This window comes from Eptatretus burgeri, chromosome 1 (genome assembly GCF_056783735.1).
Source record: "Eptatretus burgeri isolate ZD-2024b chromosome 1, Ebu_testis_v1, whole genome shotgun sequence".
Classification (NCBI taxonomy): domain Eukaryota; kingdom Metazoa; phylum Chordata; class Myxini; order Myxiniformes; family Myxinidae; genus Eptatretus; species Eptatretus burgeri.
In genome coordinates, this window is record NC_140961.1 from 11,423,787 (window position 1) to 11,448,822 (window position 25,036).

Here is a 25,036-nt window from a genome sequence, read left to right on the forward strand (position 1 = left end):
ATGAAATCATTGTGTTGAACAAAATTTAATCAATTTTTGACTTATCAAAGTAGCCACCTTTTGCAGAAATAACAGCCGAACATACTCGTGGCATTCCTTCCACAATGGAAATCAAATATTGTTCGGAAAGTTCTTCCCAACACTGTTGCAGAAGTTCCCACAAATGTGTTGCACTTGAAGGTTGCTTTTCTTTCACCCTTCTGTCCAGTTCATCCCAAACCAGCTCAATGGGGTTTAAGTCTGGAGACTGTGCTGGCCATTCCATGATTTGAAGCCTACCGTCTTGTTCTTTTCTTCTAAGGTAGTTCTGATATAGCCTCGAGGTACGTTTTGGGTCGTAATCTTGCTGTAGGATGAACCCCTGACCAACTAGGCGAAGACCAGAGGGTATTGCATGGCGCTGCAAAATGCTGTGGTAGCCTTTTTGGTTCAGGGTGCCAGTCACCGACTGGATTCAGCAAAAGAGCCCCAGATCATCACGCTTCCTCCTCCACGTTTGACAGTTGGTGTCACACACTGAGGAACTATCCTTTCGCCTACTCGACGGCGTACAAAAACCCTGCGTGATGAACCAAAGATTTTAAATTTTGATTAATCGGTCCATAAGACCTTCTTACAGTTTTCAGTAGTCCACTGGCGGTGCTTCATGGCTCAGGCAAGCCTCTTTTTGTTATTTTGCCATACTCAGCAATGGCTTTCTTACTGCCGCTCGACCTGTCAAACCTGCAGCTGTCTTCTCTTCACAGTTGAAACTGAGACTCTCACTTTGACCAGTTTTAAGCTGTGCTTGAAGCTGCTGTCCTGTGAGCCGCCGATCATGCAAGCTGACCCTCAGAAACTTGTCTTCTGATTCTGTTGTGGCTTTGGGTCTGCCAGACCTCTTCCTGTCAGAGTTTCCTCCAGTTTCCAAGTGCCTTTTGATGGTGTAGGAAACTGTACTCACTGACACCTTGGCTTGTTTGCAATTTCTCGAAAGGAAAGACCCACACTTTTAAGGGTTATAACGGTCTGTCTGTCTTCCTTTGTTAATTGTCTTTTTCTTGCCATTATGATAGCAATATACGACTTCCTGCAGTGCAATATTGTCCAAGTAATGCTTCAGAGGGTGGAGCAACACAGTCTGTTCCAACACTGCTTTTATACAGACAGAAGGTTTGTAACTAATCAACAAAAGTTGGGACACATGAAGGAATTGTTTGCATGAACTTTCAAGGTTTAATTTACTTCCATTGCTGCAGAACAGCTGCAGTTGCTCACCCATTACTTGTTCCCTGAAAACGGCCTTTTTTAAAAACTCTGAAATTTACATTATTTTTCAGCTTTTGGTAACCTGAGCTTTTTTAACCTCTGGCAGTTTACTGCTTCGCTTTGTACCATTTCAGGTTATTCACTTGACTTGAACTGCTTAAATTTCAGTAAAAAAAAAATGAAAAAATGGGGGTGTTCTTAAACTTTGGACCAGAAATGTATACCATGATGATCTTTAAACTTCTAAAATCTAAATGCTGAAGCCAAGATATACATTGGACCAAAACATCAATTCAAGGAGGCTGCACATGAAGCTCCCCTCAACCTACAATCTACCACCCACCTCCCAGAAATAAAACTGTTTAATGGTGTGGGGTTTGGGATTTTTTGGTACAAAAGAAAGACAAATCCTGCATCAATAAAAAGGCCCAATATTGACCGAGCAACAGGCAAAACAGTTAAATTGGTGTAAAAAAAAAACAAACAAAAAAAAAAAAACTTAAATGCAGAAATCATTTTCTTACCTGAGAGCAATCCGATTGTTCATTGTTCACTGGCTTTATTCTTATATAAACAAGCATGTGTCCACCACTCCCAGAGGTCCTTCCCTGTGAAGGACGTCAAAGTTCAATCAAAACAGGCTCTTAAATACATAGGATTTCACAACTCAACTTAGAGTTCGTAGAACACGCTACCTCATGCAGTGTTCCAGTTTATACGATAATTAAAATGTTATGGTGTATAGACCACCTGAAATGTCCTTCCACGGGATGACATTCTCACTCCAAAATAAATAACAAAAACACTTCAATGAATACTAATAATAATAGTAGTACAATTTGGCAATAATAATAATAATAATAATAATAATAAGAACGAATATATAATCACCCGCAGCCCTGCTGGCTGAAGCATGTCTGGGTGTGGTGGAAGGCAAGCCAATGCTCAAGTAATACAGCAGGTGGTTATGTTACAAGGCCAGGCAGATAAATGAAAATTTGGTCAAATGGACCAACTGGCCCACGAATACTACTAAACCAGAGGTTATTTGCAGTATTATGAAGGAGATGTGTTCCATAGGTGTTCCAGTATATACAGCAATCAAATTCAAACAAAACTACTGCTGGGAAGGTCATTGCCTTCCCAGCAGAAGATAAGGCAGGAATTTGTTCACGGTGCGGGCGATGGCTCGCCTACTCTTTTCAACAGACACCAAGGGATCTTTAACATAAATCAACAAATGCCAGCCCACGGGACGTCCAATTTAAGGTCCATCCGAGGGACGGGACACGTATTCACCCTGCCTGTGAAACACTGGGATAACAGTTTAGAAGTTGGTCAGGGTTCAAACCCAGGCGAGACAGCCGAGAAGCATGTGTGCGCATATCTTTGGCTACAAAAAATAAAACAAAAACAAAAAACAGTGGTGATTTGTGTTATCCATGGAAATAATCTTCATCTTGTGAAGATGGTCACCAACACTTAATTCCTCCCCAACTTCCAGAATAAACTTCAATATAGGTGCAGTTCTGCATCCCACGATACATGAAAAGCACAACTGGGTTTCTCAACAACCTTTTGAAACACATTGGTTGATTTAATCATCGGCACTTGCTTTTATACGAATTGTTTAACCGATTACCGAAGACAAAATCAGTTCAAGAATCACGACTATCCTCCGATTTTTATCAGTAACTAGCCGAAGTACCCGGTAATACCCGGGAAATTTGCCCTATTTTCCTCACGCGAGTTAGACTGAGGCATTAATTGTATGGAGAAAATTAGGAAGGCTTCTTTTATTCCTCAGATTTATGGAAGGAAGGCTTTATGCTGCCGTAATGCTCAGAGAGGTCAGAGTTGAAGGCAGCCTTGAGCCACTCAATGTTTCTCGCAGCAGTGGCAACTGTTCTTGATGTCCTGCCAAAACCCGGACCAAGAAAGCTGGAACGCGAGTTTTGTGCTTCTCTCGCCCGTCGGTGTGACGCTCTATTTGCAGTTAGGCGATGCTCTCTCTCTGCAGCCGACTCTGCTTGCCTGGCTCGTTCATAAGCAGATATTATATCAGCAGTAAGACGACTGTCTCTCTCTGCAGCTGACTCCGCTTGCCTGGCTTTTTCATGAGCAGATCTATCAGCAGTTAGCTGTTGCCGTGCACGTGCAGTTCGAGAATGTGTATGCTTAAAAAAGTCAACGAATACGAACATTTTGTATTTCAAAAAACCCGAGCGTTTTTAACCATGAAGCCTTTTGTTACGATTAATATGCCGGCTCACTATTCGAAAGCCTTTTTATTTTTTAAAAATGGAATTTTTTTTTTATTGATATATTTTTCATGTTTATGGAAAGCCACTTCACGCATCCTGGAGCTGAATGTTTGGTCTATATGTGTGTAAAGTTTCATCAAGATCGGTTCACTGGTCTAGGAGCTTATTGGTTACAAACAAACAGACAGAAGGACTGCCATTTATATAGTAAATGGTTGGCAAGTCTAAGAAGTTGATAGCTACATATAATGTGAGAAGGTCAAAATAAATGGAGGAAAAAAAAAACCCAAAAAAAAAACCTCAGTCTGCGAAGAAGAAAGGATCTCCGACAATTCTGGGTAAAGGTTCCTTCGTAAAGGGTGCAGACCAAAATCCGTGGCAGTGGATTGCATCATGGAGTCGTCTTCCTCATCAAGCCTGGGATACTCCATGACTGCACCACACTATATGGTGGGCTGGGGGTGAAAATAAATAACGGGGAGGTTGGGAGACGGAAGAGAAAAAAAAAAACTAAAACCGTAACAGTGACCCTTTCACATCAAAAAAAAAAAACTAATCAATCGCACGATTACACAAATCTCAAAGCAGTAGAATATACAAACAAAACAGGAGGCGCTTGCACGCGCGCGCGCACGCACGCACGCACTTGCCCCATGGGGGAATGATTGTCATTTCCCCAACATATCAGGTCAGGTATGGGCACTTGCGCCGGAACAGCGCATCACTGCGGCCACTTTCCGCCAGTACTCCAAGGGCCTCCGTCTGGCCATCCCCCAGGCAGACGCCTGGCACATCCCCATCCATTTGAAATGTTAATCAATCTGCTGCAACTACGAGGCACATGGTCGGCCCATCGACCTCCTCTACTCATGAGGCTCCCTCGCTGAGAGAATCTGGTGAGCAGGATCAGCGTACCTTCAGCCGCAGCTGATGCTCAGGGATGATGCAGGTAACAAATCTCATTCAAGTCTCAGCAAATGCTCGTTGGACACAAAGTCTGACCAGCGATAGCCAAGGAGTCTAGAAAGAGACCTGGGAACAAAGGAATTGATCTCAGTCTCAGATCCCAGGTCAGAGTCCAAGTCTCACATCCATAGAGCAAGAATGGAAGCACCAAGGACCTGAAGACTCAGACTTTTGTCCTCCTGCACAGGTACCAACAGCACCACACCCCATTATCCAGTGAATCCGTGACTCCCCAGGCCCAACCCCAGATGTCTGTTGACCTCGGGCTCACAGCCAGCAGAGACATGAATATCACTGCAAAGGTAAGTGAATCTCTCCACAAACAGGTACAGACAGGATAGCAACATCCAAGATGTTATTGAAAGCCTGGATCTTAGTTTTGACCCAGGGACTCAGACTCCTCATTCAGCACCTCGAGGGTCCCCAAAAGAATATCCAGAATCTCCACAAAGATGACTGCATCATATGCAAAATCAAGTTGAGAGATCTTGACATTCCCAAACGAAGCAGCACCGCTTGATCTCTGATATCCTCCACAGAATCCAGTTCATACAAGTGCTGAAAGGTGTGGGGGCCAGTACACACACCTGATGTACTCCAGTAACAACTGGAAATAAATCAGAGATGGTATCACCACATCTCACAGAACTTTCAGTACCAGAGTATAGTTCAGATATCAGATCGATCAGTTTTGGTGGCACCCCACGAAGACCAACAATCCTCCAGGGGACATCCCGATTCAATGAATCAAATGCTTTACAGAGATCAACATAGGCTGCAAGCAGCCCCTGCTGAAACTCTCGCCTGCATTCGGTGAGAACCCGAAGAGCAAGGATACGGTCAATCGTTGACCTCATTTGGTGTAAAGCATGACTGCTCCGGACGCTGGTGGCGAACCCTATCAAGAATTGTCCGAGCAAAGACCCTGCCCAGCACTGAGAGCAGCGTCACCCTTCGGTCGTTGTTGCAGTCTTGGCGATCACACTTCCCTTTCCAGAGAGGGACAACAAGGCCTCTCTTTCAGTGTGTTCCTGTGTTCCAGGCATGCACAGAACCACATGCAACAAAATAAATTCAGCATGGATGCCACAGATCCCTGGAGCTTTACCCATTTCAACTGGTTTACCGCAATCTGTTTCCACAAACGAAGGTGGATCACAGTTTATTGGAGAGACAGCAAAAGGGATAGTCACACCCCTGACACCCAACTCAACAGTTGGTGGATCAGTCTGGTTGAGCCGCTCAAAGTAACCGGCCCAGCGGGTCTTCACTTCGGACTCCTCTGTCAAGAGCCCACCACCCTCCACTCTAACTGCAGTACACCGAGGGACAGTCTTGGAGGAACGGAATGCGGGAATTCCCCTGTAAGCAGGACAAGAATTATTTTTTGTATACATTGTCAAGGCTCATATGAGAGCGAATACACAACGAACAGCAAGGGGGGGGGGCATGAGACAAGAAGGGCGGGAGAGAGAAGGACAAAACAGTGGGGAACATGAGACATGAGGAGATCTGTGGAAGGCAGAGGGATGGGGGAGGGAAAACAGGGTATACAAGTTGACACAACAGGGACTTTCAGGAAGGAAAGGGAATTTGAAGGAAGTGGGTTTGGGGTGGATTAACAAGGGTAGAAAAGATCGAGGTTTTGGATGGGGGAAGATAAGAGGTGGTGGCGAATGGCTGTTTTGAAGGCCTGGAGGGAAGAATGGGATTGAAGGGAATGTGGGAGTTTATCCCAAAGGCAGGAAAAAAAAAGAGGGATGAAAGAGTGAAGGTGAGCAGTGAATGATGACTTTGGTAGTTTTACCAGAAGGGGGTTGCTGGCAGGCCTTGAGCGCCCTGGAGAAATATGGGGGTGACATATCGCAGACAGCTGGGAGGGCGAGACTGGAGAGGAGATGGTGGAAGACAGAAACACCACCGACCTACCCGCGATGAGAGTGAGAGGCCCAAAGACTCGGCCTCACCGCGTGAGATACCAATGATCCGAAATGCCTTGGTTTCCACAGCGTGAAGCCAAGAAAGGTGAGAGACGGGAGCACCAGCCCAGAGGGGCAGGCAGTACTACATCAGGCTGTATACGAAAGCTTTGTATGTGGCCAGGAGCTCAGGTGTGCCAAGGAAGGACTTTGCACAACGGAGGATTCCCAGTCGGGAACTGGCTTTGGAGGCCAGGTTGGAAATGTGGCTTTCCCAGGAAAAATCATGGCAGATAGTGAGACCCAGGAGCTTGAATGAAAGGACTTCTTCCAGTGGATTGTTGAGAAAGTAGATGGGGGGGGGGTTCCAAATGGTCTTTTCTGAGAGACATAGTGAGAGTGTGAGATTTGTCAGGATTGAAAAACATGTTCCACGTGTTGGACCAGTTTGTGATTTTCAAGAGAGTCGGAGAAACCATTGATGAAAACCAGAAAAAGAACAGGGCCCAAAATGCTGCCTTGAGGAACCCCAGCCTGGACAGGAAGAGGGGATGAGAGAACTCCATTTGGGGCCACACGTTGGCTGTGACAGAAGAGGAAGTGTGTGAGCCATGACGGGAGATGGCATTGGATACCATAGGAAGAGAGCTTCATGAGCAGGGCAGGGTGCCAGACTGTGTCAAAAGCACATGATATGTCTCGGGATGTGGCTCTGACTTCATGTCTGGCATAGAGTCCTTCCATCCATTGTTGGGAGAGCAGAAGCAGCATATCCAGGGTAGAGTGACTGTCTGAAACCAAATTGATGATCGGAAATCAAGCCATTGGAGAAGAGGAAGAATTTAATGTCTGAAGCGATGGATTCCATAACCTTGCTGATTGGCAGAGGGCTGAGTGGTCTGCAGTTGCAGGGATGTGTTTTTGCACCTTTTTTATGCAGAGCAGTAATGTTTGCTGATTTCCAAGCAGATGGTGGATGACCTTGAGCAAATGAGAGGGTGAATATAACAGAGAGAGGGTGAGCAAGAACAGAGGAGCAGGTTTTTCGGACACATGGGCTGATGCTGTCTGGACCGATTGCAGAATCTGAGTCGAGGTTTGACAGCAAACTCTCCACTTTGTCAGAAGAAAAGGACACAGAGTCCAGGGACAGCTGGGTGCGACTGGGTAAGGTGGGTACAGAAAGTGATGGGTTTCGGACACAATATTTTGATGCAAACACTGAGTTTAGCCTTTTCACGTACGGTATCAGCAGTGTGGCCATTTGAGGTAAGGGAGGGGGTGGAGGGGATGGAGGGGGAACATACACCAGAAACAGATTTGATTAGACACCACGTGGATTTGGAGGAGGGAGAGAGGTTTGAGAGTTCAGACTTGAGATTAGAAAGATGATGTTTTCTGGGTCTCTTGAGGGTAGATACACACTTGTTCTGAGCTTTATGGAAGGAACTGAGATTACCCTCAGTTGGGTTTTCTTTACATGAGGCAAAGGCAAGTTGTTTCAGGACAACTGCCTTGCCACAAGCTTCAGTGAACCATGGGCGGGAGGAAGGGTAAGACAACTGAAGAAGAGAGGGGACAAATCTGTGCATGAGGGAGAGAGAGCAAGTTTCTTTAAAAGAATTCCCAGGAAGAGTTGATGTTGGAGAAAGTAGCGATGGAAGACCAGTACAGAAGTTTGCTGGCTGCTTGGAGACCCTGCCAGTCGGCTTGAGTGATAGGCCAGACTCGACAGCGCTGAGGTGGTTCTCTGATAACAGCTGGAGAGATGTCCACTTTGACAAGCATGTGGTCAGAAGAAGCGATTGGAGCGAAGGAAGAACAGCAGATATTTTCAAAGAAATTTGTCAAAAAATGAGATCCAGAAGAGATCGAGTGCTGTTGGTTGAAATCCGGGTCAGGATATTGACTGATTGAGTCAGTCCCAATGAGTCGCAGAAGTCTTTTGCTGAAGTGCCATGACAGGTGAGAGAGGTACCCACACCCAGCCAACTGGAATGATGACAATTGAAGTCACCACATTTGAGGAAGAGAGTGTTCGGATGAGAGGATAGAAGTTGGTCCACGTTTTTGGATAGCGAGTTGTAAATGGAGTCATCACTGTTTGGTGAACTATGCAGTACACATACAAGCAAGAGATGGGAGTGGAAGGGAAGCCGTAGCCAGTGGTATTCCTGGGGGGGGGGTGTGGGGGAGTGAGGGCAGTGCATAGAGAATGAGGAATAGAGTTCTTGATGAAGAGAGCAACTTCTTCACCTGGACGAAGCTCAGGTCTGTCATACCGGAGGAGGTAGCAACCAGCGAGAGATACTGGGTAATCAGAGATGCCTTGAGGGAAGAAAGTTTGTAAGGCAGATTCGTCTGGTTTGTCAGTGGCAACCTGTATGGAAAGATCTGAAAGGTATGAGCGAAGGCCCCGGATATCTGAGGCCCACACTGTTAATGAAGAGGGAGGGAGGAGGCTTTTGGTGCAGAGGATTGGAGGGGAGGGGGAGGGTAGGACAAGGGAGGAGAGGTAAGGAGAGTTGTTGAAAGAGTGTGGGGGATTGCAGAATAGCTCGGGGAGGGGGGTAGATGAAGAGGAGAAAAGGCTCTGTGGTGCTGGGTTGAGGTACAGTGGGGAGTAATAAGAGGGGGGCAGAAGGCAGTTGAGGATTTGAGAAGGTGGAGTGATGAGATGGAGGTGAGGGCAGGAGAAGGAAGTAGCTTTGTGGACGTGAGAGGGGGGAACTTTGAGAAAGGGGAGTGAGGGGTGAATGGTGGGAGAAGGGAGAGTGGGGAGAGTTGAGGGAGAAAGGTGAGATGGAAGCTTGGAGGGAGAAGATTGTGATGGTTTCTTTGAGAGGGAGGGGTGAGGGGTGAATTGGCACTGAAGTTGGAAAAAAAAAAAGAATGGTTGATGGAAAGCGAACATTCGTAGCAAATTGGGGTTGTTGTTTTTTTTTTAATTTTGAGGTCAGAAATGCAAAAGACATTTCTTGAAGGATGAAATGAAGGCAAATTAAGAGAATGGAGAGAAGAAACGTAACAGTTGGACTTTTTTGACAAGGTATGAAGGAGAGGTCGAATTGAGAGCAGTCTGTTGAAGTAGAAAGAGTAGTGAATGATGCAGTAAAGAGAACCACACGTGTGAAAGAGGAAGATGAAGCATTATAAGAGATTGTTTTTATAATTATTATTTTTGAGAGAGAATTTTCAGCAGATTAGGTGAAGGAAAGGTTCAAGAAAAGATTGTGAGGTGAATGGTGAATTTGGATTGGTAAATGCAGAGGGTGGAAACATATCACGTGGTTATGGGAGGAGTTTCGTCAAAAGTGAATTTATTTATTTTTAATAAGGATTGCGTCAGATTCAGAAAAGGAAAGGTTGAAGTAAGATCGTAGAGGTGTATGGTGAATTTGGTTCGGTAAACGCGGAGTGAAGCTGATGGATCGATGAAAAGCATCAGGAAGAAGGTAGATTGAGACAGGAGGTTACAGGAGGTGTATTGTTAGAAAGGATATACAAGGGAAAAAAAATTTTGGATGGATTTTTGAAGATTAGGTAAGATTCAGGAATGGAAGGTTTTGGAAGAAATTGTGAAGGTTATGGTGAGAGGGTCAGCTCAAGTCGAAGAAAGTTGGTGTGCCGGCAGAAGGAGGAAGTGGAAAAAGGAGGATTGGGACTCGTGGTTATGCAGGGAGAAAGGTAGTTTTTCTTTTTGTTGTTGAATTTAAGATAAGAAACAGAGTTTCGTTGGGAGGGATGGAGGTGTTAGGAAAGTGAGGAAAATAGGAATTTGAGGCAATCGGGAGAGAATACAAATAAAAACAATCATACACCTCGAGGGGAAGGACTGGTTGGCCTCAAGGAACCCAGAAAAACAAGGTCGACGAAAACTCACACAATAGCACGATTTGTGAAACAAAATCTCACTGGGAATACACACGAAGCATGTATGTGAGGAAATAAATAGTTAAAACGTGAAAAATAACGACGGGAAACTTAACTTTGAGAAAGTCGACAGAGTACCCTGAGAGAACCTGCCGTAGCCCCAAACCCAGAACCGGAAGTCTTGACCACAGGTGAAGCTTGACCCACTCAGATTCCTTGTCCAGAGGGTTCCTTGTCCAGCCTGGCCCCAAGACTCTGGCCAATGATATTTAGTGTCCCTCGAGACAAAATACTTCTTCGCCCCATGGTGAGTTCCAAGACATCCACCGGCAACATCAAGGACTGTGGTCTTGAAGGCACTCCCCAACTCTTCAGGATCCCACAAAGCACCCAAACCCCCCCTCCCCAAATCTCCACTCAGCTTGTTCACAAACTCCTCAGCTACCCTCTCATCCTTGAGCTTGCCAACATCCAACCAAGGCTGGGATGGTACCATTCTCCTGGATTTAATCTGCAACTTCAGAGTTGCTGCAACAAGCCTGTGGTCGATGTTGAGGAACTGAGCACTCCGGTAGACCCTGCAGCTCTGGATCATCCTCTAGCGACAATCAACGAGCACATGGTGAATCTCCTTTGCTGCACCGCCAGTGTTGGAATACCAAGTCCAGCAGTGAGCTTGTGGGCGCTGAAACCATGAACCAGTCACCCTAAATCCATGACTTCTTGCAAAGTCAAGGAACTTGGTGATATTCAGGTTCACAGTTCCTATCTCATGGGGACCAACACAGGTCTCATAACCATCCCTATCAATTCAAATTTATGCATCGAAATCCCCCAAGACTAAGAGTATCTCGCCTGGGGTCCTGATCAAGCACAGACTCGAGCGTGGCAAATAATGCGTCCTTCACCATGAGATCACTCGCCTCAGTCAGAGCATAAACAGAGACCAGGGAAATGACACCCAAGGAGTGACAAATCTTCAGTCTCATAATACTCGTGTTGACCGGTGTTACCTCAATTATCATTGGAGTCAGCTTATTGGACACAGCTACAGCAACTCCTTGGGAATGGTAACCATCAGAGTGACCAGATCAATGGTCGGTGTAACCACCAACCATGATCTCACCACAATCCGGTCCCGAACCTCAAGAGAGTGCTGCAATACCGATGTCCAAACGCTTGAGCTCAGATTAGAGACAGGTGATCATCCTCTCTTAGGGATAGGGGCATTCCAGGCACCCACCCGAAGGGACCGCCTCAGGTTGACCCAAGGAGACCGCCGTCTGGTGGACGACACCTCAGCAACACCCTGAAGAACATGGATCGAAATAACCGGGTTAGTTAACCTAGTTTAAGGAGTTTAATCATGAAACGCCGGCTCATGGTCCTCATCAAGTTGAAACGGACAAACAGCAACATCAAACTGAAGTGAAGCATTCCATTTGCTCTTTTACTTCAAACCGGATTATAATCAATAAAAATCATCAACAAGATTAACATCTGCCATTGAACCTCGACTACTAACGGGAAATTATTTATATATATGTAAAAAAAATCAAAGGTTACCAAGGAAACAGGCCTTCGGAACAGAACAGGAGAGCGCAGACGGCGCGAACACCAACCGCCGACTCCAATATTAAACAAAAACACAATGTGATGTTCGCTTGAAAAAAAAAAAAAAATTCTGTTACAATCACAGTGAGCGCCTTACAGAATTCCAAAAACCACGACCGTCCCTCAGGATTGCAGCACCAGCTACCCCGAGATGCGTGAGCGGGTCTGTTTGAAAATTGACCAATGAGCGTGGGGTGTTTTTAAATGATTCCCCGCGCCACTTTCAATTGGTTAAAAAAATCGCTGGTTCGCTGCTCTGTCATTGGACAGCGGAATCATGAACTGTCGTACAAACACAGCTTTTACATGCTGTACATTTTTTTTTTTACATTATTTATTTATTTATTTATTTTTATTAATTAATTATTACTTTTTATTAATTTTATTAATTATTAAAAATTTATTAAATTTTTTACATTTTACATTATGACGGACATTTTGTTTATTCTCCTCAGGTGTGTGAAGAAAATGAGAAGAAGAAGAAGAAGACTAAGGATAAGATGAGGAAGAAGATCGAGAAACCACACAAATGAAGTTGACGTCTCGAATAACATTTAATAATGTGAAAAGTTCTCAGGACTTGCACCTTGCGTGTGTGTGTATCGACGACGTTTAATGGGACGGTGCGTCGCAGGCATGAATGGGCTGATTGACTTCCTCATGCACCAACGTTCCTTTTAATATCCCTGTCCGTCGTCTTGATTGTTAAACAATCATTTAATAAAGTTTTACTCTTATGATCGGATTGGTGTAGTGCTACTTGCATGTGTTTACGTAGTACATCTCCTTGTGGCTGTCGGCTTTCGAGTTTGGCCGGTTTATCGAGCCTCAGTGGTGTAGTTAGCAACAGAGTACAGTATATTTGGTACATGTACATATTTATATTTATTCGTTTATTTGTTTTTATGATGTATTTATTTTCGATTCGGCCTCTGTAGTCGAACTTAGTTCTTCCCTGGTTTGTCCAACTGTTCTGGTTGTATTTGATATCCGTACTCGTGCAGTCGTCGATCCCTCGACCCTTTTCACAAAATTCTGTACGCTTCTTCTTCTTTCCTTACTCTTCTTCTTCTTCTTCTTCTTCTGTAACTCTTCTTCTTCTTCTTCTTCTTCTTCTTCTTCTTCTTCTTCGTCTTCTTCTTCTTCTTCTTCTTCTTCTTCCCTTCCCTTCCCTTCCCTTCCCTTCCTCACAGTTGTGTCCAGATCGTCGACATCATGGTGGTCTTCATGGATTTGAACGTGTGCGCGGAGCGATCCGTCCGATCTTTAATAGAGTGTGCCGCACAACGTGAGTTACTTATTCTCTCATTCAATCATTCTTTTTTTTCACTCATCCTTCACTCACAGCCTTCAATCATTATTCACTCACATCCAGCACTTCATCGCTCCTTCAATCAGTCATTCATTCACTCACTCGATCAGATCCACCATTCAACCATCACTCCCTCAGTCACTCATTCACTTAATCATTTCTGTACTGTACTGAATTGGGAGATGCTTAGCAGGCAGACACGAAGCGGAGGAACAGTCGAGCCGGGCTGTGTTGCACGAGTGCGAGCCAGGGCGTACTGTGCCCGCGGCTCCCCTTTATTCCGTACGCGGTACACTCACGAGCCGGCCGACTCCAGTATTACTACGACACCTCAGACGGCGTGCACACCTCATATCCCTCGCCGAACCCCACGGCCACTCCTCCACCATCACGCCCATCATGCATCATCATCATGCCCCTCCCCGCGGACATGACTACACCACACTCCTCCCTCCTAAAAGTATGATTATTAAATGATCAGTATTATAAGAAGCATGCAGAACACGAAGGACTTCGTATAATAATCATGGAAATAAAATGAAAATAGCACACCACATCATATAATGTGTTGATGCGAGCGAGTGGAGCAGCAAAGGTCAGGTCTGACCGCGTTACCGATATGAAGCAGCAAAATGAGAAGCACAGCGGCATTATGCAGCAAAAACGCCCCCCCCCCCCAGGTGGCCCATGCTGACATGACCCTGGCCAAGGTCGTAACGACCTCTCGAGCTAACCTCCTCCGGCCCCATCAAACGCCTCCGGCCCACTCCCCCCAGGCAGACCCGACGTAGATAAACATCCCGAGGCCGGCAGCCCACTATCTGGAAGTCGTGGCGCCAGCCTTAGACCTCGGCCGGGGGCGCTGAACAGCGCCGCTGGCTGCATGCATTTAATGCGCCAAAACAACTCACGCACCACCATCAGTCGAGACGCCAACGCCCGTCCCAACGGCCTTGAGCGAACACAGCGAGTTGTGCTCGCAATCAGAGGTGGAGGTAACGCAGACCAGGGCACCAGTCTTGGTTCCGAGTCGATCTCCGAGACCCACACGGCCGCTAGACGGGAGCAACTCCACTTAAACCACACTGCAATCATAGGCTCGTTATAAATCATTACGAATAACATTCGAAGCATCGTAAATTCATTTTTCCGTACAGCGCGCTTTTTTGATAAAATCCCAGCACATGACAAAGCAATTACCTGCGGCCTGGAGCAACTGGAGGCTAACAAACCTTCTTTATTCGCCCCCACATCACATTGACCATAATCCAACTCCCATTGACTGATCTCCGCCACATCCACTTTTATATGAGAACTGCTGGCATTTATTTCAACAACGTTAAACTGCATCACTAGAGCAAGGAAAAACACATATGCCATGAACAACAACCCACAACCCACATCACGAGTCCGCTTCTTGGTTGTCGACTTGATGCTGCGACTCGCGACTCCCTTTAACGCCACGGGCGCACCGCCACCTGTTGAAGCTGCCTGAACCACACCGATGCGCATTGCCTCACGAACCTTGCCAAAGCGCGGGAACTCATCGCGAACGAAGCGCGGGAACTCATCGCGAACGAAGCGCGGGAACTCATCGCGAACGAAGCGCGGGAACTCATCGCGAAAGCTGATATGGCTCTCGCCGCTCCTGGAGCGCACCTCATCGCCGCAGGCAGCAACGAACGGTGGCTCCCGCTGCATCGACGCGGCCCCCGCCGCCAGCGCCTCGCCCTCGGTATTCGACGAAGGTCTCGAAGAGAGCACTGGCACATCTGGAGGCACGAACCGGAACCCGTTCCGACCCAAAAGGGTCCGGCTCGCCGAGCCCGGCTCCTGCTCCGGCTCGCCGGCATCATCATGCCCCGGCTGCAGGCTGATCTCCAGGTCACTGGGGTCCTGCTGCGGTGCCCCTTCGCTCCCGGTGCGATCGTGCTGCGGTGCGAGCACCCTGCAGCACTTGAGCCATCGCGCGGACTTGCGCGGTCACCGGTGTCTGCTCGACAGATGAACCAGTCGCGATCGCCGAGTCGAATGTGATGTCGGTCAATGGCTGCTCGCAGACAATGTCAATGGCTGCTCGCAGACCAGAAATAAAATGATCTCTGAACCGTGCCGGATGCTCCTCTGCCGTGAATTTGCACGGCACAGCCGAATGCGATGCGCGGCCAGCACGAGTGGACTCAACTCGACACCCGATCCGTGCCTCGCTCACTTCCCCCCCCCTGCCACTGATCTTGTCATTTCCGGATCAATCGCAAGCAGGGTTCGACGCGGGACGGAAGGATCGCCTCGCACACCGCCATCTATGACCGTAACAATGGGCGATGACCCTCGGCCCACACACCGTAGACGACCTCGAGAGCCCAGACCGCCGTCCGAGTGATTGCATTGCCACGCTCGCCCACGACCCGCGCCGCAGACCGTGCGCATGGCCGTGCGTGCCTGGCCCATCGCGATGACCCCTAGACCATCTGCTGTGTCCCGACCATCGAGACCTCGGATATTCTCCAGAGCTTGTGCGACGTCCAACGCCGCGTTCGAGCAGAAACGCGTATCCTCGACAAAACGAACAAGAAAATGAACCAAATGAACGAACGTTGCCCACTCGACGTGGCCGAAGTCGATTCCGACGAAGGCGGGCACGCGTACGTTTGCCATGCACCGACCCTTTGCCATGTTCGCGCCGGCGAGACCTTTGGCTCCGTAGCCTGGAACCGCACGGGTCATTTGCCGGCCTTACACACGTCGATTCGAAGGTCCTCGTTCGCCAACTGTACTGTACTGAATTGGGAGATGCTTAGCAGGCAGACACGAAGCGGAGGAACAGTCGAGCCGGGCTGTGTTGCACGAGTGCGAGCCAGGGCGTACTGTGCCCGCAGCTCTCCTTTATTCCGTACGCGGTACACTCACGAGCCGGCCGACTCCAGTATTACTACGACACCTCAGACGGCGTGCACACCTCATATCCCTCGCCGAACCCCACGGCCACTCCTCCACCATCACGCCCATCATGCATCATCATCATGCCCCTCCCCGCGGGCATGACTACACCACAATTTCCTCAGTCATTTAATGAAGTTGTTTCCATCAATCCAGTATTCACTCGTTATAAGTATTCGCAGAGTACGGGTGATGTTGTTCCTAGTAAGTACCGTGTTCTTCTGACGTGTACCTTTATTTGGGCGGTGTATAGGTAACTGACAGCACTGTATAGGCAAGAAAAACAAAAAAAAAAACTTGGGTAATACGTGCATGAAGCAAAAACATAACCACTGCTTATAATTGAAAACGTGCTGACAGGAATACTGCACTGTAAATGGTGGAGACCTGAAAAAAAACCCTCGCTGACATGGTGGCGGCACTTCAAGATACACATTTACACAGAGAACTTGTGACACCTCCTCCCCCCTCCTCACTCCCCCAAGACCACTGGCAAAGATTATAAAAACACCCCTTTAACATTAATTGTGGTTATACTGATCCAACGTAGCAAGTGTGGATACAATTGGGCCAGAAGTGTAGGAAGAGTAGCGTGACAAACAAACAAACAAACAAACAAACCCACCAACAAACACCCAATCACACAAACACCTGTCCATCCGTCGTCCATTTCGACCATACTCTGTGCAGAGCGTTGGTGCTGCCGAAGCAGTCTCCTCGGCTATCGGGCACAATCCTGGACGGGTCGCCACTCCGACACAGGACACCAGCAAGCTGGCACTCATTTTTGCCGACCTCAGAAGGATCACGGGCAGAGTCAACCCCACCTGGTATTAATTCAACAGATGAGCAAGATTTGAACTGAGGATCCGAGGATCCCAAGCCCACCACCCTAACCATTAAGCCAACACCAGGCATAGAATCACACAAACGCCTGTCCATGAATTAAAGTAAGGATACTAGCAGGGTACCCAGCTCTAACGGATTCATAGATGTCTCACTTCAAATGAGCAATTAAAAAAAAAAATTTGGAGTGTGTCTTGGTAGAAACGGGAATTCAGCGCAAAAAAAATTCAGTGAGGAGATATCACGGTGGTAGGTCGAGCCGGCATCATTGGCAACCTCGTTCCATTCCACCAACTAAGATTTCCAATCCATGCTTGTTGTACTTCTGAAGTACTGCTTGGGAACGAGGGTAATATAATGGAAGCTCGGCAGGGAAACAGATTTAGACACGTTTTGGACCTACTGCCTGACCGAAGATCACCGAAGTTCTTTCCATGCGAATTCTGACCACTTTCAGGCACCTATCCCTCTCCACATCGCTTCTTCAGCCGCAACCCACCCTCCCTTCCCCCCCCCCTCTCTCCCCTCCCCCTCGATACTCCCAATAGCTTAGCTTTCAGCAACTTCCATTCGATATTTCTCACAGCAATTCATTCTGGCTTCCCATTCGATGATCCATAGATCATGAGTTTCAGTTTCACTTTTCAACATCAGTTTCACTTTGGGATTATCAGTTTTGATTTGTCATCGCGACTTGTGATGTGACGTGAATGGTGCACAAAAAAGGTCATCAAAAACGATTTTTTGGGGGATTTATTTCCGATCTAAATATCTTAAGGGTCTAAAGGTTTTATTTGGGGTGCAAAGGGTCTAAAAAGTATAAAGGTCTTTGGGGTCTAAACTCTAATGTGTCTTCAGGGTCCTAAAGGGGTCAAAAGTGGTTAAATCGTCTTAAAAGGGTCAAAGGATGTAGAGGATTGAAAGAGCCAAAGGGGTCTAAAGTGGCCAGAGGGTCTTAAAAGGTCTATAGATCTGAAAAGTGTCTAAAGGGTTGAAGAAGGTTTATACGTCTCCAATGGGTGTAAAGGGGTCTTGATGATGGTCTTAACGTGGTCAAAGTGGGTCAAAAGAGTGCAAAGGTCTCAGGGGTCCAAAGGACATCTACATCCTCCACATCCAATTGTATTTATAGTGTAAAAGTCTTCAGGGGTCGAAGGAGTCTGAAGGTGTCTAAAGTGTTCAAAAAAAAGTATTTTGGTGTGAAGGTCTCAAGAGGTTTAAAAGCTTCAAACTTGTCTAAAGGGGCTGAAATGTACTAAAATGGTCTAAAGGGGCTGAAATGTACTAAAATGGTCTAAAGGGATATACAATGCTACCCATTGGACTGTTTGTTTTTTGATATTCCATTGTATAGACATTAAAATATCATGCAATCCATTTGCTTATGGGACTTCTCATGAAAGGGAGACAATTATAATTTGGCTCATACATGCGTAATCAAAGTTTCCTGTCCGAATGATCTGTAGTCCTTGGTCTCGGTCATGGACACCATTTTCTCTTCGCCATGTGGGACTTTTCCCTTCGCCGCGTGGGACTTTTCCCTTCGCCGCGTGGGGCTTTTCCCTTCGCCGCGTGGGGCTTTTCCCTTCGCCGCGTGGGGCTTTTCCCTTCGCCGCGTGGGGCTTTTCCCTTCGCCGCGTGGGGCTTTTCCCTTCGCCGCGTGGGGCTTTTCCCTTCGCCGCGTGGGGCTTTTCCCTTCGCCGCGTGGGGCTTTTCCCTTCGCCGCGTGGGGCTTTTCCCTTCGCCGCGTGGGGCTTTTCCCTTCGCCGCGTGGGACTTGCCCCTTCGCCGCGTGGGACTTGCCCCTTCGCCGCGTGGGACTTGCCCCTTCGCCGCGTGGGACTTGCCCCTTCGCCGCGTGGGACTTGCCCCTTCGCCGCGTGGGACTTGCCCCTTCGCCGCGTGGGACTTGCCCCTTCGCCGCGTGGGACTTGCCCCTTCGCCACGTGGGACTTGCCCCTTCGCCACGTGGGACTTGCCCCTTCACCACGTGGGACTTGCCCCTTCGCCACGTGGAACTTTTCCCAATGCCATTAACCAAAATGAGCGGAATCTGAAATAAAAGAAAGAGAAAATACTTAACTGAGGTGGTTTACCAATGGGGGGCCTTTTGATTATGACTGGTGACCCTCAAGTGTTGTTGCAGAAGGCCCTCAGACAGGTCTAATGGTGTATGTAGTGTCTTCGGAGACTAAGGGTTATAATGGGGTGTTTAGGGTCTTAGGGTTCAAAAGGGTCTTCAGGGTTTAAAGGTTCTAAATGGGTCTTATGGTCTTAAAGGGTCCATCGGGTATTTTAGAGTATTTTAGATTCTTTGGGGTCTTCAGGGTCTTTCGGGTCTTCGGCCTCAAAAGGTCCAAAGGTTAAAAATGATCTGAGAGTCTAAGCTCTAAGGGGTCTAAAAGGTGTAAATGGCACTAAAGGAAAATATGTCAAAAAGCTTCGTGCTGAGGTGGGGCCAAGCTTTTTGGTTGTTACTTAAGAATCTTCGATTTCGCAAGTAAAAAACAGACACTCAGACAGGGGTGAAAACATAACCTCCGTCCACCTTCGGTGGCAGAGGTTATATTTTCATCCCTGTTAGTCTGTCTGTGAGCAGGATATCTCAAAACGTTCTGGAATGTTTCAGACTAAACATGGTGGACAGTTTGGGCGTGTGACAGGGATAAATAAATTGATAGATTTTGGTGAAGATACGGACACTATAATTTTTAAAAGTGATTCTTCACCATTCATCGAGAGACCGAGCCAAAAACTATATGTAGGACAATATCTCAAAAAGCTGTGTACGGATTCAGACGAAACTTGGTGGATATGTTTAGTGTGTGACAAGGACAAATTGATTCGAATTTGGTGGAGATCCGGATCCAGACACCAGAATTAAAAAAAAAAAAAATTAAAAATGATTCAATGCCATTGACAGATAGGACCAAAGACGATATATAGCACGATATTTGAAAAAGTTATCGATGGAATCAGACAAAACTTGGGTGTTTGAGTTGGGTAGGGGTCAAGAACAAGCTGATTAGGTTTTGGTTCAGGTCCAGATGCAGATCCAACCCCATCAGTGGGATGCAAAAGGTAAACTGCTCAGCCTGGCAGAGTATGCGCTCTCCCGAGTACCGTTCTGGTTCCAGCTCTTTTAACTTCTACGTAATAACTATTCGCTGTTGCTTTCCTCGAGTTCCAAAGGCAATAGGTATCGGTCCGTTTGTGGGCCTTGTTGAAACTACTCTTGTTTTAAATACGTACTGTACATTGACAATTGCATGTTCTTTTATCCTTTTTCTTTGTACCAGTTGGTTATTCAGTTGTCGCTCTCAATACCACTATTGACTTGCAAGACAAGAAAAAGGTTAGCACATTCAATAAAAAACGACACTACACACATTCTGCTCTCGCAGTATTGGGTATTTTATGGTCACCTGGTGTGAAACGTTTACTTTTTGTGATTTTGTAATCCACAGGAAATTGCACCACCCAACTTGCCCCCTGCTCTGCTTTCCAATCTTCCAACTGTGCAGGTGTGTTACTCATTTAGATCAACAATCGGCTTCTGCGGCCTCGGACTGAATCGAGCAAATGTTTTGTGGCGAGTTCACATCTGCCTTCTGAATGCCTTATGACTCGTCCCCCCACTCCCCCACACCCACTTATCTCTCCTCATACAGGGCAGGTCAAGGCCGATTAAAATATTAACTCGACTGACTGCGATCATATCCGATCATTCCCATGGTAACAAACTGGTAGGTGTGAGTCTTCAACATCTTTCTCTTGTTTAGCTCGCTAGTAACGGAGCGCATCGACAGTAAATGCTGGAGCTTTACACATGTTAAGAGTTGACATGCTTTGCCGTAACACCATGTGATGTACGGAAAGGCATTTTAATCTGCTGGTCTGCTACAAGCCATTGCCTTCGGCATCCTATATTGGTGCTTCGGGGAGATGTTGGACTCGCACTGTTTATTTCATCACGATGAGTGGCTTCCTCCCTCGAGTTTGCTGAAATAGTTTGTTCGCTGTCGTTTCTCATTGTTTTCTATTTTGGACATCGGTGCAAAAACAAAAGTAAGATTGGCTGAAAATATTTTATTATTCCTGGTGTTTTCCTCTTTATCTGCCAGAAGTCTGCCATGCAGTCGTACGATATTGTTGCCGTGATGCCCAAAGAGGAGAAGGTTTTCCAGGTGTGTGAAGGTGTGATCACTGTTGGGCCTACAAATGCACAGCATATGCAGCGTTCAACATAACGCACGATACCCAATACTTAAGGGTCTACTTCCTTTGCAACAACTGGCTAATCCAGCGTTTGTTTTTTCACCACATCTCAGTAAAGGAGGCAGCCTGATTATTATTTATCAGTGTACAAAATGCTTTTGGCTTCAACAGTGGTGCAATGATGTGATTAATAATTTTCGAAACAAGAGTTTGAACGAATAGGATAGTTTGTGTTGACGAGAGCACCGTGCGCTGTTGTGCAACATTGCCGTTGCGTGCAGATGGCGTGTAACGATTTGGAAGTCGACATCATCTGCATCGACACGTCACAAAAGCTTCCATTTCGGATGCGCCACCCCTTGACAAACTTGGTGAGGCTGTCTTTGGTATCGCTCTGTCATATTATATTACATATGTAATTTGGGACTTCATCTATATAACATAGCAGGAGTGTCTGTCTGTGTCCGTCCCCGAACTACTTCCTCAGTTTTGGGGCTCGCCCAGCTAAAATTTCTGGGGAACTTTTTTGGGGTCCCAGCAGATGTCCGAAGGTAGGTGGGAGGTTTCATAAATTTCTTAATGCAGTCATGATTTTGAGTTTTTACTCGTACGATGCTGATTCTCTCTCTCTCTCTCTCTCTCTCTCTCTCTCTCTCTCTCTCTCTCTCTCTCTCTCTCTCTCTCTCTCTCTCTCTCTCTCTCTCTCTCTCTCTCTCTCTCTCTCTCTCTCTCTCTCTCTCTCTCTCTCTCTCTCTCTCTCTCTCTCTCTCTCTCTCTCTCTCTCTCTCTCTCTCTCTCTCTCTCTCTCTCTCTCTCTCTCTCTCTCTCTCTCTCTCTCTCTCTCTCTCTCTCTCTCTCTCTCTCTCTCTCTCTCTCTCTCTCTCTCTCTCTCTCTCTCTCTCTCTCTCTCTCTCTCTCTCTCTCTCTCTCTCTCTCTCTTTCTCTCTTTCTCTCTTTCTCTCTTTCTCTCTTTCTCTCTATCTCTCTATCTCTCTATCTCTCTATCTCTCTATCTCTCTATCTCTCTATCTCTCTATCTCTCTATCTCTCTATCTCTCTCTTCGTTTTAAGCAACAGCTGACAATTAATATATTGCAGCAACTATTATTATATTTTTATGAATATTTTGTAATGAAAGCAAATCGCACAAAATGGTAAAAAGCTAAATGTATAATTGCTGAAAAAAAGGGAACCCTGTGGACCGAATCGTCATGATTTGCAAAAGCAGATTATAGAACACGGCGTTTCGCTCAATAACGTTCCACTTTCAACACATTCCTTCATCTTTTCTTCACTAAATATAATCGTCCAAACAGTGAAAAACAGAGGGGCGATACCACTGGGTGCTCACCTGGTAGTGGCTGGAAAAGGGAACCAGGGAACCACTGGTAGGCATTGATGACCCGCAAAATATTTAACGGAGAAGAAAGTGAATACCGAACGGAATGTTGTTTTTTTCATGCCGTGAACAATCTTTGGTAAAACCCCAATCCCCACGCGTGAGCTACATAATTTTTGAATGGCCCCTTCGATAAGACATCATTAAGAGATCAGAGATATCGATAATATTGTCAGAAATGAAATACATCTCTCCTGTGATTGAATATTTCTGTGATAGTAACCAGAAACCATTTGAAAAGCGAAGAAAATTAATGGTTGCCAAGGTTACTGGCTCCACCCACCACTATATTTCCCCAATGAATTTTTACACCGACTTCCCCTTTCAACCAATAATACACTACATAGTCCGGGAGCCAACCGATCAAAATTAAAAAAAAATTGCCCGGTCTGCTATAAAATTTTTGTGTTGATTTTCATAAAGAGACACCCTTTGAGTATATGAAAACCAATGTTGGCAATGGTGAAACTCTTGCGCAACAACACAGTCAACACTTTTGCGAGCCCCCTCTGATGACAAAATGTTGGCAAAAGCGAAGATGTAGGATGGGGGTATGGGTAATTCATATTGTCCTAAAATCATAACCACTAAACCTATATACACAAATGACCCCTCATATTAAAGAGGAGTTCATTTCCTATATCACAATTGGTGTAGATTTAACCTACCTACAATTGACAAGGTTATATGTCAAACAACAAAAGATTTATGCAACTCAGAAATGCTTGACTATCAATGGGGTCAGGAACAAGAACATACTTTTACATGCCATGGTTTTAAGGAAGATAAAATTAGAAATGGATTAACACAATATTGTGACATGAAACATCCTCTTCAGAGGAAGAGTCACTCTCTGAAACAACTCCACCACATGAACCTCTCTGACCAAGGCATATGCATGTCACTCAGCAAGGCACAGGAGACCTTTTGCATGAACATCGTTTCAGACATTTGGATAATTTGCACATGCAAGACACAGTTTTGTCTATGTTTGGCTTGGCTGGCTTAGACATGAGAATTGGGACCAGTTTTCCATTGATAAGGGTTCTGCCAAATGTTGTGGCTGGGGGAAGTGCTCGGTCACTGAGATGTGCACGTCTATACAGAAGCAATTGATACAATGCTCTTAAAACAAGGAAGTAAAACGCATCTTCTGTTGCTGGCAGTGACCTAAGGTCTAATTTGAAGAGACAAACATATGCTGCCTGAGGGTATCCAAACAGCTGAACCCTTTTTGGCCATGCAGAGCAGTCCAGTATACTCTGGCCTCATCAATGACACATTCTGTTGCTGCCATTTCACTATCTCTTCCAAAATCAACAAGGTGGGGAAGGTTTCCTATCAGTCCCAGAGAAACCTGTGCCGCTCTTCTTTTCACAGGAACACAGGCATCATCCCAACTGATTGGAAGAGGGGCCTTGTTGTCCCTCTCTGGAAAGGAAAGGGTGATCGCCAAGACTGCAACAACTACCGAGGGGTGACGCTGCTCTCAGTGCCGGGCAAGATCTTTGCTCGGATAATTCTTGATAGGGTTTGCTACCATCTGCTTGAGCACCAGCGTCCAGAGCAGTCAGGCTTTACACCAAAGAGGTCAACGATTGACCGTATCCTTGCTCTTCGTGTCCTCACCGAACGCAGACGAGAGTTTCGGCAGGGCTGCTTGCAGCCGATGTTGATCACTGTAAAGCCGTTCGATTCAGTGAATCGGGATGTCCTCTGGAGAATTCTTGGTCTTCGTGGGGTGCCACCGAAACTGATCGATCTGATGTCTGAACTCTACTCTGGTACTGAGAGTGCTGTGAAGTGTGGTGGTACCCATCTCTGACTTATTTCCAGTTGTTACTGGAGTTCGTCAGGGATGTGTACTTGCCCCCACACTTTTCAGCACTTGTATGGACTGGATTTTAGGGAGGATGTCGGAGAGATAAAGTTGCGGTGCATCGTTTGGCAATGTCAAGATCTCGGACCTTGATTTTGCAGATGATGCAGTCATCTTTGCGGAGACTTTAGACATCCTCTTGGGGGCCCTCGAGGTGCTGAATGAGGAGTCGGAGCCGTTGGGATTACGGATTTCTTGGGTCAAAACTAAGATCCAGGCTTTCGGTGACATCTTGGATGCTGCTGTCCTGTCTGTGTCTGTTTGTGGTGAGGATGTTGAGGTCGTGGATAGATTCACTTACCTTGGCAGTGATATTCATGTCTCCGCAGGTTGTGAGCCGGAGGTCAATAGACGTCTGGGTCGGGCCTGGGGAGTCATGGATTTACTGGATCATGGGGTGTGGCGCTGCCGGTACCTGTGCGGGAGGACGAAAGTCCGAGTCTTCAGGTCCTTGGTACTTCCAGTCTTGCTCTATGGGTGCGAGACTTGGACTTTGACCAAGGATCTGAGACGGAGACTTAATTCCTTTGGTACCAGGTCTCTTCGAAGAATCCTTGG

At 46.5% G+C, this 25,036-nt stretch overlaps 2 protein-coding genes across 8 annotated transcripts in view; one reads left to right on the forward strand and one right to left on the reverse strand.

Moving 5' to 3' along the window:
• LOC147033866 (uncharacterized) overlaps positions 1–12,103 on the reverse strand; it is a 113,294-nt gene extending 101,191 nt beyond the window's left edge. For 5 of the 7 annotated variants that reach the window (XM_085872042.1, XM_085872044.1, XM_085872040.1 and 2 more), the window contains exons 1-3: positions 11,982–12,103; positions 3,812–3,967; positions 1,773–1,856 (exon numbers count right to left, since the gene is read on the reverse strand). In XM_085872042.1, coding sequence (XP_085728168.1) covers positions 1,773–1,856; positions 3,812–3,943 — 216 coding nt within the window. In that variant the 5' untranslated portion in view covers positions 3,944–3,967; positions 11,982–12,103. Of the gene's footprint in view, positions 1–1,772; positions 1,857–3,811; positions 3,968–11,513; positions 11,580–11,836 lie in introns of all 7 variants that reach the window. The other 2 variants (XM_085872035.1, XM_085872033.1) reach the window with 2 other exon arrangements.
• Positions 12,104–12,981: 878 nt separating this feature from the next.
• The window catches only part of RPP30 (ribonuclease P/MRP subunit p30), a 55,244-nt gene continuing 43,189 nt past the window's right edge, over positions 12,982–25,036 (forward strand). The window contains exons 1-6 of the mRNA XM_085872064.1: positions 12,982–13,172; positions 20,282–20,337; positions 20,450–20,506; positions 20,654–20,728; positions 21,107–21,169; positions 21,482–21,571. Coding sequence (XP_085728190.1) covers positions 13,100–13,172; positions 20,282–20,337; positions 20,450–20,506; positions 20,654–20,728; positions 21,107–21,169; positions 21,482–21,571 — 414 coding nt within the window. The 5' untranslated portion in view covers positions 12,982–13,099. The remainder of the gene's footprint in view (positions 13,173–20,281; positions 20,338–20,449; positions 20,507–20,653; positions 20,729–21,106; positions 21,170–21,481; positions 21,572–25,036) is intronic.